General features: G+C 44.5%; 1 protein-coding gene across 1 annotated transcript; it reads right to left on the bottom strand.

Moving 5' to 3' along the window:
- Nucleotides 1–10650: 10650 nt before the first annotated feature.
- On the bottom strand, nucleotides 10651–14532 carry s8 (type I keratin S8). Its single transcript, NM_001124354.1, is given in 8 exon segments — nucleotides 10651–10993; nucleotides 11093–11106; nucleotides 11265–11485; nucleotides 12451–12576; nucleotides 12775–12936; nucleotides 13102–13258; nucleotides 13413–13495; nucleotides 13978–14532. Coding segments are annotated over 8 exon segments (1326 nt in total). The 5' UTR covers nucleotides 14491–14532; the 3' UTR covers nucleotides 10651–10943.
- Nucleotides 14533–15556: the final 1024 nt, after the last annotated feature.

The following is a 15556-nucleotide window of genomic DNA, read 5'->3' as shown; positions in this document are numbered from 1 at the left end:
CTGCAACAGCACTCCCATGTGAAGGACAGAGAAATGATGAAATTACGTCACTTTTCCCCTCTTAACGCTTTGCGCCAATATATTTTTATTAAACTAAATGAAAAGTGATGTGCCGCCACACCTGATTGAAAAGTGGTGTGGCAAATGTCGCCTCGCCACACGTTTTCCGGCGGCCCTGATGATACATCATTATGACATGAACTATGACATAAACTATATCGTTAACTATGACATGGCTTTCATGAACTATAGCAACCAGTACTGTCTCATTATCCAGGCCTATGACCAAAGTCAGTTGAATGTCTATTGTGGACTGTCTTTGGATGTCTATTGTGGACCAATATATTGTCCGCTAAGGGATTAAGGCCTTACAAAGGACACTGCCCATCATGGATGCCCCTCCTGTGAGTACTCAAATACCTACCTACTGTTTAACACCCTGAACATGAGGGGTACTATAGAAAATGAAAGCATTACCTCAGGTGGAAGTTTAATGGTTATATTTCAATTTCTTTGGTGTGCATAGATACTGTTTACTAGGCAGGGGTGCCGCCAGGGCATTTTGGGCTCCATGAAAAGCAGGGCAAGACTGCAAAGCCTGTTCTGGGACAAAGTGGGCCTCAAGTATTTTTTAATCAGTTTCAGCTTAATGAATGGTCTCTTAATGAATGCTCGCCAACCCAGACAGGAAGATTACGTCAGCGACTCAACCCACTCAAGTGACGCACCCCTCCTAGGGACGGCATGAAAGAGCACCAGTAAGCCAGTGACTCAGTCCCTGTAATAGGGTTAGAGGCAGAGAATCCCAGTGGAGAGAGGGGAACCGGCCAGGCACAGACAGCAAGGGCGGTTCGTTGCTCCAGTGCCTTTCCGTTCACTTTCACACTCCTGGGCCAGAATACACTCAATCATAGGACCTACTGAAGAGATGAGTCTTTAGTAAAGACTTAAAGGTTGAGACCGAGTCTGCGTCTCTCACATGGGTAGACAGACCATTCCATAAAAATGGAGCTCTATAGGAGAAAGTCCTGCCTCCAGCTGTTTGCTTAGAAATTATAGGGACAGTTAGGAGGCCTGCGTCTTGGGACCGTAGTGTACGTGTAGGTATGTAATCGGAAAGATAGGTAGGTAGGAGCAAACCCATGTAATGCTTTGTAAGTTAGCAGTAAAACCTTGAAATCAGCCCTTGCATTAACAGGAAGCCAGTGTAAGGAGGCTAGCATTAGAGTAATATGATCAAATTTTGGGGTTCTAGTCAGGATTCTAGCAGCTGTATTTAGCACTAACTGAAGTTTATTTAGTGCTTTATCCGAGTAGCCGGAAGGTAGAGCATTGTAGAGCACTTCTAACCTAGAAGTGACAAAAGCATGGATTCATTTTTCTGCATCATTTTTGGACAGATGTCTATGTATATAGGGCAGCAGCCTCTAAGGTGCAGGGTTGAGTAACCTGGTGGTGATGGCTGTTTAACAGTCTGATGGCCTTGAGATAGAAGCTGTTTTTCAGTCTCTCGGTCCCAGCTTTGATGCACCTGTACTGATCTCGCCTTCTGGATGGTAGCTGGGTGAACAGGCCGTGGCTTGGGTGGTTGATGTCCTTGATGATCTTTTTGGCCTTCCTGTGGCATCGGGTGCTGTAGGTGCCCTGGAGTGCAGGCAATGTGTCCCCGGTTATGCGTTGGGCTGACCGCACCACCCTCTGGAGAGCCCTGCAGTTGAGGGTGGTGCAGTTGCTGCACCAGGCGGTGATACAGCCCGACAGGATGCTCTCAATTGTGCTTCTATAAAAGTTTGTGAGAGTCTTAAGGGCCAATGAACTATGGAAAATTATCAAATGCCTAATATCAGAGTCCAGGGCCGGTCCTTGCGGTTCTGCCGCCATAAGCAAGACCAAAAAATGCTGACCTCCGTAAAACTATTTTAGTCACAGTAAGCAAAATGACATTGAAAAGATGTCTAAAATATATATTTTCCAGACGGGGAAGTTAGGTTCAATTTAGGTTCTGAATGAAAGGTGAAAAAACCTATTTTCCTGATGTTGAAAACATGTATTTTCCACATGTTGAAATCAGGCAAATTTTGGGTTCTGAATAAAAGTTGAAAATAAGTCATTTATAGATGTCTATGTTTGGGCCAAATCAAGGCTGGTCTGGACCGCACCAAATCTGAACCAAACATAGACGTCTATGATTGGTTCAGATTTGGTCCGGACCGGCATCAGCTTCGATCCATGCTTACTGAGGTGTAGCCTACAGTGTTGCCTGAAATTGGATTTTATGAATGCCCATCTATGTGGTAGGCCTACCGTTTGTAAAACAGGCCATTGCATTGGCTTTAATAGTCCTGATTCCTGTGACTAATCAATGTGTCTATTTAAGCTCTGAATATTTGCTACCCAACTTTATCAAGAGTTATCGCGAGCCTATTTGCAATGTGTTTACAATGCGGAAAATGCAGGAGTATTTTTTTTCTCTCTCTATGATCAGGACACAAACTTGAAACCACTGATCATGACAATGGGGTGAAACTCCTGGACCACAGTTGTAATTGTCCATTCCATACTGTCCTATTTTTAGCATATGTTGTTTGTTAATGAGTGCCATTTAGGTTAGGCTACTTAATCGGAGAAATCGGAGAAAACGTAACAAGTGTCCCATCTCATCACATTGTCATACATTTTATCTCCAGCCTGCAGGCTGCAGAAAAGGCCACATGCTTTTTTGTTGTTGTTGTTGATGAAACGTTGGTGGAGCGCTTCAGAGATGCATCTCTTCAACAGCACCCTGGGGAACGGACAAGCAAAATATTTTGCGCCCTTGCCTTTGACAAAGTGGGCACTGCTTATCACAGGGCGGAATCAGCGCTCACCTAAAAAGCCCATTTTCCACTGGTTGAGAGAAATTGTCATTGTTTTTGAGCAGAATTACATGAGGTTCTATGTGTTGTTGTTGGAGGTGTATCTTGGTCAGTTTAGCTTAGAAAATGCTGCCCTCGTCAATCTGCCATCATAGGCAGCCGACAGTCATATTATGGATGCCTTGTTGATGTTTATTACAGAACTATCCTCTACCTCCACCCCCACCTCCCACCATGAGCCCAGGATATCCAGGGGATCCAGTTGGTCCTCTAACACAGCTGTGCCAGGAAGTTTTACTGAGGGGAAATCAGCATCAGGCCGTCCCCCCAGTTGTGGCTGAGATTCCTCAATGCAATGAGGTGATGGGCCTGGAGTTGGGCCTGGAGCCACCCAAGGTAGAGGTCTCCCTGAAACAGAGGGAGCAGCTGAGTCATCAGGGGAGAGGTGGCTTGGTGTGCCTCCCAGCAGCGAGGGCCCAGGCAGAACCCAAGCTCTCTACAGAGGCTCCAGTAGCAGCACCGTCAGTGCCAATGTACTCAGTGAGGAGGCTCCCAAAGGTAAATGCAACGAAAATGACAGATCTCACCCAGTGCTCTATCCATCGGTGTACAGTACAACTTATTTATTTCCCATGAAGCAGGCAATATGTAGCTTATACTTCAAGATGTATATTCAAGTCACTCACCTCACTCTTTTTTGAAACAGCGAGGTGTCATATCATTGATATGCAGTGTCATGTTAATGATAAGAAGTGTCATATTTTGGTTGTTTGGTTGATGTTTATTACAGACCTATCTTCCTCCACCACCACCCTCCATGAGGCCCGGATGGCCAGGGGATCCCTGTGGTCCTCAACCTGTTCCAACAACCTGCGCACATGGAAGAGGTGAGTAAAGACAATCTTTTTTTTAACAGCAGTGAACATAGAGGATTCCCATGTATGACTTTGAGTAAGTGTGCCTGTAACTAACAGGAATAGTGTCATTTATGGAGACTGAGGCTTCAACGTTTATTGGGATGAATCTTGTCCTGGAGGCAGCGCTGAGTGGTTTCTGCTAGATTGGCCAGCCGCAATGTCAAAATTGGCTATATCATAAAAAATGTATGGAAACAAAATGTGCATTTTGGTCTTCATTTAAGGTTGGGGTTAGGCATAAGGTTAGCAGTGTGGTTAAGGTTAGGGGTATGTTTGAATGTGATTTTATGACTTTGTGATTGTGCCAGCTTGTGACCACCCTGAAGAGCTGCCTTCAGTACATGAATCATCCCAATAAATGTCAACCTGCCTTTAATCATGCTGGTGCCCTGTACTGCCTACAGAGGGTTGAGGTTGTGTCCGTCTGTCCTACTTGTCACAGACCCACAGAGCAGATACGTGGATGTCCTGAGCCAGGAATGGAAGAACAGCCCGTGACTAAATGTCCTGCGGTCCCCAACTGCCCCGCTCAACGACCTGTGGTCCAGAGCGGACCTGCTGCTGAGCCTCTCATTGTGAGGGCCAAGACCAGCGGAGAGGGCTGGCTTGGCTTTTGCCAGAAGAAGGAGGCACTCCTGCCAGAGGATTCCTCAAATCTGTAAGAAACCTGCTCTTCATAGCCTGTCCTGAAACAGTAGTGGACTAATACACAGAATCTTTGTATATTTTGCACACTGAGTTTGTAGATGGAAAATGTTTATCGAGGGATAGTTAAAGATAGAAAATGGTAGATGGCTAAAGATTGATTCTCATTCCTATAATTCTCTCTGTCATATTGTCTGGAATCCTATGCTCAACAGGTGGTTGGATGTGAGCGTACCACAGGAGGAGGTATAAACTTTCAACTGACATTTTAAATCAGAGCAAAGCAATTGAATGAACTGTGTGTTATTAAATTGCTTTTACTAATTGTTTTTCAATTGTATTGATATATCTTTTTACAGAGAAAACCTCTACCACGTCCCTCACCAATTGGGATGTACCCCCCTCCACCAATGGGGAACACAGGCTATCTGGGGGACTCTGGCAGTCTTCCCAAGGGTATAAATATTCTAGCAGGTGCCTACATGAGACTTAACTTCTCATACTGCTTCAGCCAATCAATGGTAGATGTCTGGTGTCTAAGTTTTCCCCCTACTTACAGCAGGTCTGTGGGGTGACCCTAACCCCCAGATGAACCCGGATGGGAACATAACTGAGGCCCTCAGCCAGAGTGGCAAACCCGGACCACAGCTGTTCATGACAGACATGTATGGTCGGATGGCACCGATGGAAGTCCCACCTGATGGTCAGTATTGGTTATAAGTTGTTCTTGCTATTCTTCTACATGCTTGATAGGCTGGTGAGCTAAGGAAAGGTCCCACCATGTTGACTCCCTATTTGCTGGTAGTGGTCAGACTCCCATCAGTGCTTTTACTATGGACCTCCCAGTATGCCGTAAAGTTAGACAGCAGCCTTTCGGCCACAATCTACATGATTCCGTCATTCATTCAGTCTACAATCGTATTCATTCATATTTGAGTTGTGCTTAGAAATAGTGAGATATAGAATGTTTATTTCTCTCTGCAGATTCAGAGAATTCAGCATGGTGGAATGGCAACCTTGCCTAAAATGCCATGCCCAAATGCCACCCAAATTCAAGAATGATCTATCAGCTTCCAAGCATGAGAACCAAAACGGCAGTTTTAATAAAAAGTAGTAGTATTTATAGCCTCTGGATTTGCCGTAAATTGTTGTGGGATATTTAGGAGTACAGCGATACCTTCCATCCCTGGATTGGAGTACGAAGTTCACAGAGGTGCAAACATATTGGCATGTGGTCATTTCAACTAGGAGAGCCTTTATTCTAGTGTTCTTCCACTAGAGGACACCATCCACTTTGGAAAACCACCTTGAACTCAATGCCATTGGTGTGAGGCATAGAGATGGATAGAGGGCGCACTTTCCACAAAGATAGGGCGTGTGTTCTCTTTCGCTCTCTGTCTCACGCTCATTGTAATGGAGAGAATCAAACACTGGATGTCAGTGTGGTAACACCGTGGTACACTAAAATCCTTATCTGAATCAGTGAATGTGTTAGTCACTAAGACCAACACCAGTGATTTTTGGAATTGTAAACATGCAAGAATGAAAGCACACTATAGAAAAGTAGCTAGTTTGTCAAAGTCCCACTGGTCAGGTAAGTGCACTAGACTTTTACAAAAGCATTCAAAGTTTGAATTGAGTCGTACCTTCACTTGCAGTGCCAACTTGATTGGAAAATGTGCCTCACAGCTCACATTCCTTTCTGACAGTTACTGTAGCAGTGTTATTCAATACTCTCGCTACATCACTGTTAGGTAACTTGCTATATAGGCCTACCATTATTTGTACCACATTTGGTTGAACCAAACAAATATCAATGTTTAAGGTGTGACAAGTATGTTGCATTGTGTACACCGTGCGGTTCCCTGTGGGGAATGCCTGTTTATGGGCATATGAAGGCAAATGACTTTCCACTAACTATAACAGACATATTAATGAAGAACAAATCAAGACTACTGTATACTTATCATCTTCCACTTTGTTACACGCTTATCTATATGTCACACCTGTTTACGATTTACTGTATTAGTCCAGATGGGATGGACATTTGTCTTCTGCTTCTTCCCCATCCCCTCCGGCACACACACACACACACACACACACACACACACACACATATACACACACACACACACACACACACACACACACACACACAAACACACATTAGGTTGGAGAGCCTGGAGCAGAGGGCATCCACAGTGCAGTGCCCAATGAGCAGTTTAGGGGGTTAAGTTCCTTGGTCAAGGGAACATTACATGTTAATGCAACAACAGAATGAAGACTAAACATCCTGGATGGCTTTGCTTTTTGATTATCTCGCCACCAAGAGAGATACATTATCTGATTTTATTAAGAATGTCATAATGTGTCTTCCTTCCACTATTTGTACAGCAGCTGTGTATAATCACGGCGGTTAGCTAAATGAAGGTAAGCTGTGATTGTTTTGTCTTTCTTGACCCCACGTATATCTCACAGCAGTGTAGTAGCTACTGTCAGTAGCATATAGCTGATAAGAACAGGCTGTGGTTGACACTGAGAACCAGTCTGACTGTTGCCTAAGTCAACTGGCTGGCCCCTTACCAGCCTCCATTCCTGATGTGTTGTCAACTTTCTCCACTGCAACAACACCCCTTCATAATAGTTGTGAAACAAACTGCTCCCTTGTCATGACAGTTATTGCGGCACATTTTTTATGGTCGTATGATGAATCACGCTATGATAAACGAGGAGAGAGATGTGGTGTGATGTCAGTGGCCGTCTATCTCAATGACACAACAGGGATGCTAGCACTGGCACATTTATGATAGTGTTTGATCCCATGGCACTGTGTGCAGACCCAAGTCAGAGCCGCGCTGTTGAAATTCACATCCAGCTAGTGCTTGGCTATCTTGCATTGCCCTTGGAGATGCCCCAGTTCCACTGAGACCTGCATTCCAGTCGTTGTTTTGACTTTCACAGATAGTTATTGATGCCAATCATGCCATGCTGTGTCTGAAACTCTGGGCAGAGGTCAAGGGTTTTCTCCTCTCCTTGTCTAGAATACGCTAACATGAGGGCTATGAGTAGAATTCGTCACCTATGAGAAATGTTCCTTCTCTCACCTCACACAAGTCCCAAGCCAGATACATTTCTACAGACTTTTTGGGATGAGGAGGAGAATGTGTTCAACTTACTTTTGATACTAATCTGAACTTTGTACGGTACTGTAACAAGAAAGCACAATTTCTTCCAGGGATGTTTCAAACAAGTGTGTTTCATGATCGCTCTCATATTTATGATCAAAGTATCATGAGCAGAAATTCCACTGCGCAAAAACTGCTTGAATTCATGTACTGTATGTTGACAAACAAATGTTAATCAAAATTGGATTTTGAACTGACGTCTGTGCACAGTGGGATGTGATGTAAGGGAGCTGGTAATTATTCCTTCAAATTCAATTAGATGAGATGTTATTACAGTCCAAGCCATGTATAAGATGTACAGTTGAAGTCGGAAGTTTACATACACTTAGGTTGGAGTCATTAAAACACGTTTTCCAACCACTCCATAAATTTCTTGTTAATAAACTATAGTTTTGGCAAGTCGGTTAGGACATCTACTTTGTTCATGACACAAGTAATTTTACAAACAATTGTTTACAGACAGATTGTTTCACTTATAATTCACTGTATCGCAATTCCAGTGGGACAGAAGTTTACATACACTAAGTTGACTGTGCCTTTAAACAGGTTTGAAAATTCCAGAAAATGATGTTATGGCTTTAGAAGCTTCTGATAGGCTAATGACATAATTTCAGTCAATTTGAGGTGTACCTGTGGATGTATTTCAAGGCCTACCTTCAAACTCAGTGCCTCTTTGCTTGACATCATGGAAAATCTAAATAAATCAGCCAAGAAGAAGCCAAAGCTCCAAAACCGCTATAAAAAAGCCAGACAACAGTTTGCAACTGCACATGGGGACAAAGATCATACTTTTTGGAGAAATGTCCTCTGGTCTGATGAAACAAAAATTGAACTGTTTGGCCATAATGACCATCGTTATGTTTGGAGGAAAAAGGGGGAGGTTTGCAAGCCGAAGAACACCATCCCAACCGTGTAGCACGGGGGTGGCAGCATTGTGTTGTGGGGTTGCTTTGCTGCAGGAGGGACTGGTGCACTTCACAAAATAAATGGCATCATGAGGAGGAAAATTATGTGGATATATTGAAGCAACATCTCAAGACATCAGTCAGGAAGTTAAAGCTTGGTTACAAATGGGTCTTCCAAATGGACAATACTTCCAAAATTGTGGCAAAATGGCTTAACGACAACAAAGTCAAGGTATTGGAGTGGCCATCACAAAGCCCTGACCTCAATCCCATAGAAAATGTGTGGGCAGAACTGAAAAAGCACGTGCGAGCAAGGAGGCCTACAAACCTGACTCAGTTACACCAGCCCTGTCAGGAGGAATGGGCCAAAATTCACCCAACCTATTGTGGGAAGCTTGTGTAAGGCTAGCATTTTTTTTTATACCCAAGTTAAACAATTTAAAGGCAATTCTACCAAATACTAATTGAGTGTATGTAAACTTTTGACCCACTAGGAATGTGATGAAATAATTCAAATCTGACATAAATCATTCTCTCTATTATTATTCTGATATTTCACATTCTTAAAATAAAGTGGTGATCCTATTTGACCTAAGACAGGGAATTTTCACTAGGATTAAATGTCAGGAATTGTGAAAAACTGAGTTTAAAATGTATTTGGCTAAGGTGTATGTAAACTTCCGACTTCAACTGTATTGTGTGGATTGACAAGGAAATGGTCCGGAACTGATAAACATTCAATTGTCAATAGAAAATACCAACCACATCAGTTCCAGGCATCTGCCAGGTGATCAAAAGAAACCAATTGTGGTTGCAACTTTACAGCTGTAAACAATGTCACCAAAAGTTGCTGTCACTCCCCCACAAGACTCAAGCCTTGGTTTCTGTAACCAAGGCAGCAATTACAGTGTTTTAACAGTCTGTGTATACAACAGGAAAATATGACATATGGTGAGAGCAGTTAAACATTTCATTTGACCACAATGTAAGCTAGGTGGTTATCCATCTCTTCTATGAACTCACCCCTATTCTACAAGCAAGAGCAGTGTGTGTGTGTGTGTCGGGGGAGACGACAACAGCAGACTCACCAACATAACAGCAATAGCAATAATAAGAACAGCCATTTTAAAGGACATTATTTAGAACCCGGCCTGACTATGCATTTTTTATTCATGTATTGTGTGTGTGCGCGCGCATATTTGGTGTGTTTTGCGCAAGGATGTGTGTATGCGTGTGTCTGTGAGTGATTGCGTATTTCAAACATGGTCCCCTTGCAGGAACTGCAGTTTCTAAATGTCCTTTTGATTCTGCTCCAATATCAACATTAGTCATCTCAGTATTCCACTGGAGAACTTTCGCAATTCTCATTTATGCATAGCATAGACAGATACACCTGTCAAGCATAAACATAAAAAGTGTGTTCACACAGAAACAGACACATGCAAGTACACACCCCTTGTGTGCCCCCCCCCCCCCCCCTCACTTCTGTACCCGACACCTCTGATTAGTTCCTCTCTACTCAATCAGAGTTCCACCGAGAGCAAAGTGCAACACAGATACCAACCCTGTCAACAAAGACTTTCTTTGTTCAGCCGGTCAGCATTTGCCTCCTCAGTCAATGTTTTTCCACTTGTCTCTAGGCAACAATGCCGCTTGGTGAGTAGGAAACTCGGCATGTTGTGACACTGTGTCGAAATGCTAAAGTATGTCTGAGGGCATAGATTAGTTGTCCAGTTGGGTGTGTCCCGACTCAATTTTGAGGAGTCATTTTACCACACCCAGGGTCATATACTCCGTTCCGTGGTCACGGATCCTGCTCCCTGCTCCTTTCTCCATTCAGTGGTGTTTGAGTACATAAGCTGCAAGGCACACAATACCTTCAGTAACCTTCAATGTCTCTCTCTCACATGTTCTGTTTTCCACAGTTGAGTTTTCAGCCATTGTCCACGACATCCTGACAACCTCCTGACAACCCCATTGTTATATCTAACACAGAGCCCAGAGAGTATTATTTGGTTGTCATGCTTTTCAATAAATACAGGCAACAGATGGGGTGGGGGGGGAGGACAATACAGGCTTATGATAGTCAACTTTTCCAAAAGCTGTCTACCTTATTGGAATAATTTCAGCCACACAATAGCGATTCATATTCACCAGAACATTTATTTTCAGAAACAGGATGGTCACACACACTTTGATAGCAAAAATGGTTCATTATTCCTACTTTCTCATCCTGGAACTCCAGTAAGGCTTCCTATGATTGGCAGATATCTTAAAGACAGGTATATTATTGACCTATCAGGATGAGAGGCATTGCAGTTTTAACGGTACTTCTCAGGTATTTTATTTGACCTCTCTTAGTTGTAACAATGTGTGGTGTTTGTGGGTGTTGGTGTGTTTCTGATAATATTATGCACTGCCAGTAGAGATGGACACCTAGCTGGAAGAGCGCACTGTGGAGGTTGTAACTGTGGTTTTCGATCCCCCTGCAGAAAGAAAATGAGTTACAACATGCTGATAACCTACTATTACAACCATCATATATTATCATTATAAAGCCATTATATAAAATAGATGATATTTACCTGAGCCAACAGTTCTGAAAAGACGGATGGTGAAAAAAAATTAGTTGGAGTCGGTAGCCATTTTGTATCTGTCTGAATGACTAATAATAATAACTATGAGTAATATGATTATTTGGGCCGTGTTAAGTGTATGGACGTTTATGGGCATTTCCAATAGATTTTCAGGGTTTACCTGGACTCCTCCCCTTCCAGGAGGCCCCTGTAGGTGGCGATCTCCTGCTCCAGACGGGACTTGATGTCCAGCAGCATCTTGTAATCGTGGCCCTGCGTCTCGATGCTCTGGCGCACCCTGTTTAGCTCCTGTTCCAGCATGTCGATCTGGTTCTGGTACCCCGAGAGCATGGCGCTGTAGCGGCCGTCTGTCTCTCTCAGTGTGTTCTCAAGAGCTGCTTTCTGTGTGGCGACAGAGGTGATACAGGGTCAGTAACAGGAAATTATGAAAATTATGAAAATACAACTCAAACCAGCCATAGTTATTGCACTTAATCAACTTTGATAAGCAAATGTCATCCAACGTCTTCTAATAAACCAAACCAAGACTATGTTGAGTGAAACAAATATGCCGGCTCCACCAAGCACAGCAAGGTCACTTCTTGAGGTGCTTATTTTAAATGAGATACTGAATTCTATGTATTCCCAAAAAAATAAAAAAGGAATGGCAGCAGATGTTCATTTTCTTTTTAATGGCCTTTAGTGGAGGATGACGGCTCATAATAACGACTGGAACGGAGCTAACGGAATGGCTTCAAACACATCGAAACCATGTGTTTCATACCACTCCACTGATTCCGCTCCAGCCATTACCACGAGCCCATCCTCCCCAATTAAGGTGCCACCAGCCTCCTGTGCTTTAGACCGACATGGAATGTTGCCTTGTTACTGCAGCGGGATGGATTGAGATAGCTTTACTGAGTTTGATAAGCCCCAGCTAAGTTTCCATGGGAGTTAGGCTCTGGCTCTGTCACCTCTGCATTCCTCTGGGCACACTCATACTCTTTGCTGTCTTCCAGAGAGGGTGCAGATGCCCGCAAAAAGCAAAAAACCTCTTCATAACCCTAACATCCCCTTGTCCACTAATCCCACCCCTTTTCCCACTGCTTTCCCATTCCCCCTCTCCTACTCCATCCCTCTCCAAGCCCTCCCCTTTCCTCCCTCCCTTTTATCTCGTCAGTCCCTTTCAACCATGTCTGTCTCGCTCTTTCCCTCTGCTGAAAGAGAGAAACTAAACTCCAGAGGATTGATAAAGAAAATGGTGAAAGAGAGTCAAATGTTGACTGTTGCCAAAAGTGGCATAAAGTTGTGTAAATTATGGCCCATAAACTGTGGTCCGTTGCTAGACGTTAGTGATTCTGGCTCACCATGCTGAGCTGTGACTGCAGCTCGATCTCCAGGCCCTGCATGGTGCGTCTCAGGTCGTTGATCTCCGTTTTGGTCGTCTGGATGATCTCTGTGCTGGTGGCCACCTCCTTGGACAGGTTGGCTGACTGAAACACAAACAAACCAGGGCCGCCATTTTAATCCCACTGTAGCTCACTCTCCTGAAGAATTGAAACCACCATCTTCTAAATGATTACAGTTAATGACGGCCAGTTACATATTTGGGTTTTGAAGATTTAATTTCAAAAGATTAGTGTGGTAGACAGTTGGGGAATTTTAGTGAGGTGTGCCATGGCAACGGTTACCTTGTCATTGAACCATGCCTCCTGGTCGCGACGGTGTTTGTCGATGATGCCCTCGTACTGGGTGCGGATCTCCTCCATCGTCCTGGCCATGTCCTGCTGGGGCGCTGCGTCCACCTCCACGTTCACTGTGCCGGTGAGTTGAGCACGCATGGCTGCCAGCTCCTGTGGAATCATGGGAGACGGAGTCACTCTCATCCCTCTTACTTTCTGTCCAAATTTTACAAATAATCCCCAGCACTAACTTTCTCCTCTCTATTGTCACTGGGGTGTGTTCATATTGAATAACATCTCATTACTGCAATGGAAAAAAGGGAATTGCCCCCCCACCTCTATGTGGTTCTTCTTGAGGTAGGCCAGCTCATCCTGCAGCCCCTCGATCTGCATCTCCAGGTCGGCCTTGGTCAGAGTGGTCTGGTCCAGTAGGCGACGCAGGTTGGCGATGTCAGCCTCCACCGACTGGCGCATCATCAGCTCATGCTCGAACCTGATTGGTCGGGAGAAAGTGAGGAAGTTATCATGAGACATTTGAATCCAAACCTGTAGATAAGACCTATTGAGTGATGATTTGCTTGTTTGCCTCTAATAACCTAGTGTTGTAAAAGCTGATACTATGGAGCTGATTGAGGAAGGGCCCTTACTTGGTCTGGAAGTCATCAGCAGCCAGTTTAGAGTTGTCAATCTGCAGCAGGATGTTGGCGTTGTTGCATGTGGCACCGTTGATCTAAAAGAAAACATGAAAGACTTTCAGTGTTCACCATGGTTGAGTCGCAGTTAGTCAACTTGGAAGCTGATAGTATTTTAATACGCTGTTGCGTCTGTCCCAAAGCTTGTTGAATACACATTCCAGGAGTTATAGCATGAAACCTAAACATGAATCTAGCAGAAAAAGCCATCTGTATCAGCTCCTGGAATGACCTTGTCACCTTCATGCTTGAGATGTAATTAATTTGCTTCATTTGTTTAATTAATAGACATCATCTATAAAAGTCAGTGACAGCTCATTTTCTGTATAACCCTCTGAACTCTGATTAAAAACTATAAGTCATTCCTGAAGTATACTTTATGAATTTTGTGTTTCTTATTCCTACATACTGTAAGCTGATTGTAGTTTCCATGGTAGCCTGTCAACACTGCATACTTAACACTGCAAGGTACGAAATGATGGATTTGAACAGGCCATAGTAGACGAGGTCAGCACACTACCTTGTCCTTCAGGTCGTTGATGATGGCCCAGTATTTGCTGTAGTCCCTCTCAGCGGCAGGCCCTTTCTTCTCATAATACTCTCTGATCTGAATCTCCAACTTGGAGTTGGCCTCCTCCAGCGAGCGCACCTTATCCAGGTAGGTGGACAGGCGGTCGTTCAGGTTCTGCATGGTGGCCTTCTCGTTCAGGTGGATGGCGCCTCCGTCCAGGGCGCTGGACAGGTTGAAGCCGCCACCACCGCCGGATCCATAGCCTCCACCACCGGATCCATAGCCTCCACCACCGGATCCATAGCCGCCACCGAAGCCGGCCCCGCCGCCATACCCAGAGGAGACTGAGCGGACGGAGGAAGAGGAGATCCGGGTGCCACCGCCGGAACCACCTCCGTACACGCTGAAGGCCTTGGGGGCGCTGGACACGTAGCCGACCCGGCTTGACATGATGTTGGAGCCCCCAGAGAAGTTCATGGGGCCGCCGCCGCCGCTGGAGCTCTTGTATGAGTAGTAAGACATGCTGACTTGCTGGCTGCTGTAGGTCAGTGGAGTGGCGACGAGAGGAGAGAGGACCGTTGTAGAGCTGGAGCCTCCAGGAGTGTGGAGTTGGACAGAGGGAGGCTGGCTCCTGATATAGTCTGAGCCCTGGGGCGGGCCTCGTGGAGGTGGGACAGGAGGACAAAACTGGGAACGGTCAGGGGGAGGAGAGGGTGACTTTACAACACTCTCCAACAGCCTTGGCACCGCCACAGTCTGTTTGCCTTTAAGGACCAGCGTTCAGTTTCCACCCCTGTGAGGAAACTGAAATGGAATGCCTGTGTGTGTGTGGGGGAGGGAGTGTGTGTGTGTGTGTGTGGTGTGTGTGTGCGAGAGGGGGTGAGTGTGTGTTATTTGCCAGTCGTTAGGTATACATGGTTGAAGTATGCCTTTTTTCCAAGCTAAAGTAAAGTGTTACCTGCCACACCTAAAGTAAACATCTTATTACAGGATAAGTGCTAAGCATACTATATATATCATTAAAACTGTGGGTGTCTTTCATTAAAGAAATGAAATGTAGTGAAACCGTTAAATGGTTATTCCAAGTTACCTATACTGGTACATGAACTGCGTAGATATTGCAATGTAATCAGCTGAAGACCATTTTGTTTATTCGTCAACGAGTGATGAAATGCATCTCAGAGGTGTGAACATACTGTATATCAAAAATGTGGATTTTATAAAGAAGCAATGAATCTACCCAGAAAGTGTTGCCATGCAGTCAATTACTATTGAGCACTTTCTTGATTGAAACATCATTTATATAGTAGAAAACATGACTGTATGAAGACCCCCAGACCTCTGTTGTTTTCCATACATACGCCCATGGACACAGCCCATTGTTCTCCTTCTACTCCAAACATCCCCTTCAGCCCCATGGGCCGTGTCCTGTGTCTTTGTGTGTTAACGTGCAGTGTGCTAGTGTGTGTTAGTGTGTATTGTGCTGGTGTGTGTGTGTTAGACTGTAGTGTGTTATTGTTTATGTGTGTCTGTTAGAGTATAGTGTGTGTGTGTGTGTGTGTGTGTGTGTGTGTGTGTGTGTGTGTGT

Source organism: Oncorhynchus mykiss, chromosome 17 (genome assembly GCF_013265735.2).
Source record: "Oncorhynchus mykiss isolate Arlee chromosome 17, USDA_OmykA_1.1, whole genome shotgun sequence".
NCBI classification, from domain to species: domain Eukaryota; kingdom Metazoa; phylum Chordata; class Actinopteri; order Salmoniformes; family Salmonidae; genus Oncorhynchus; species Oncorhynchus mykiss.
This window is presented reverse-complemented; position numbering and strand designations above follow the sequence as displayed.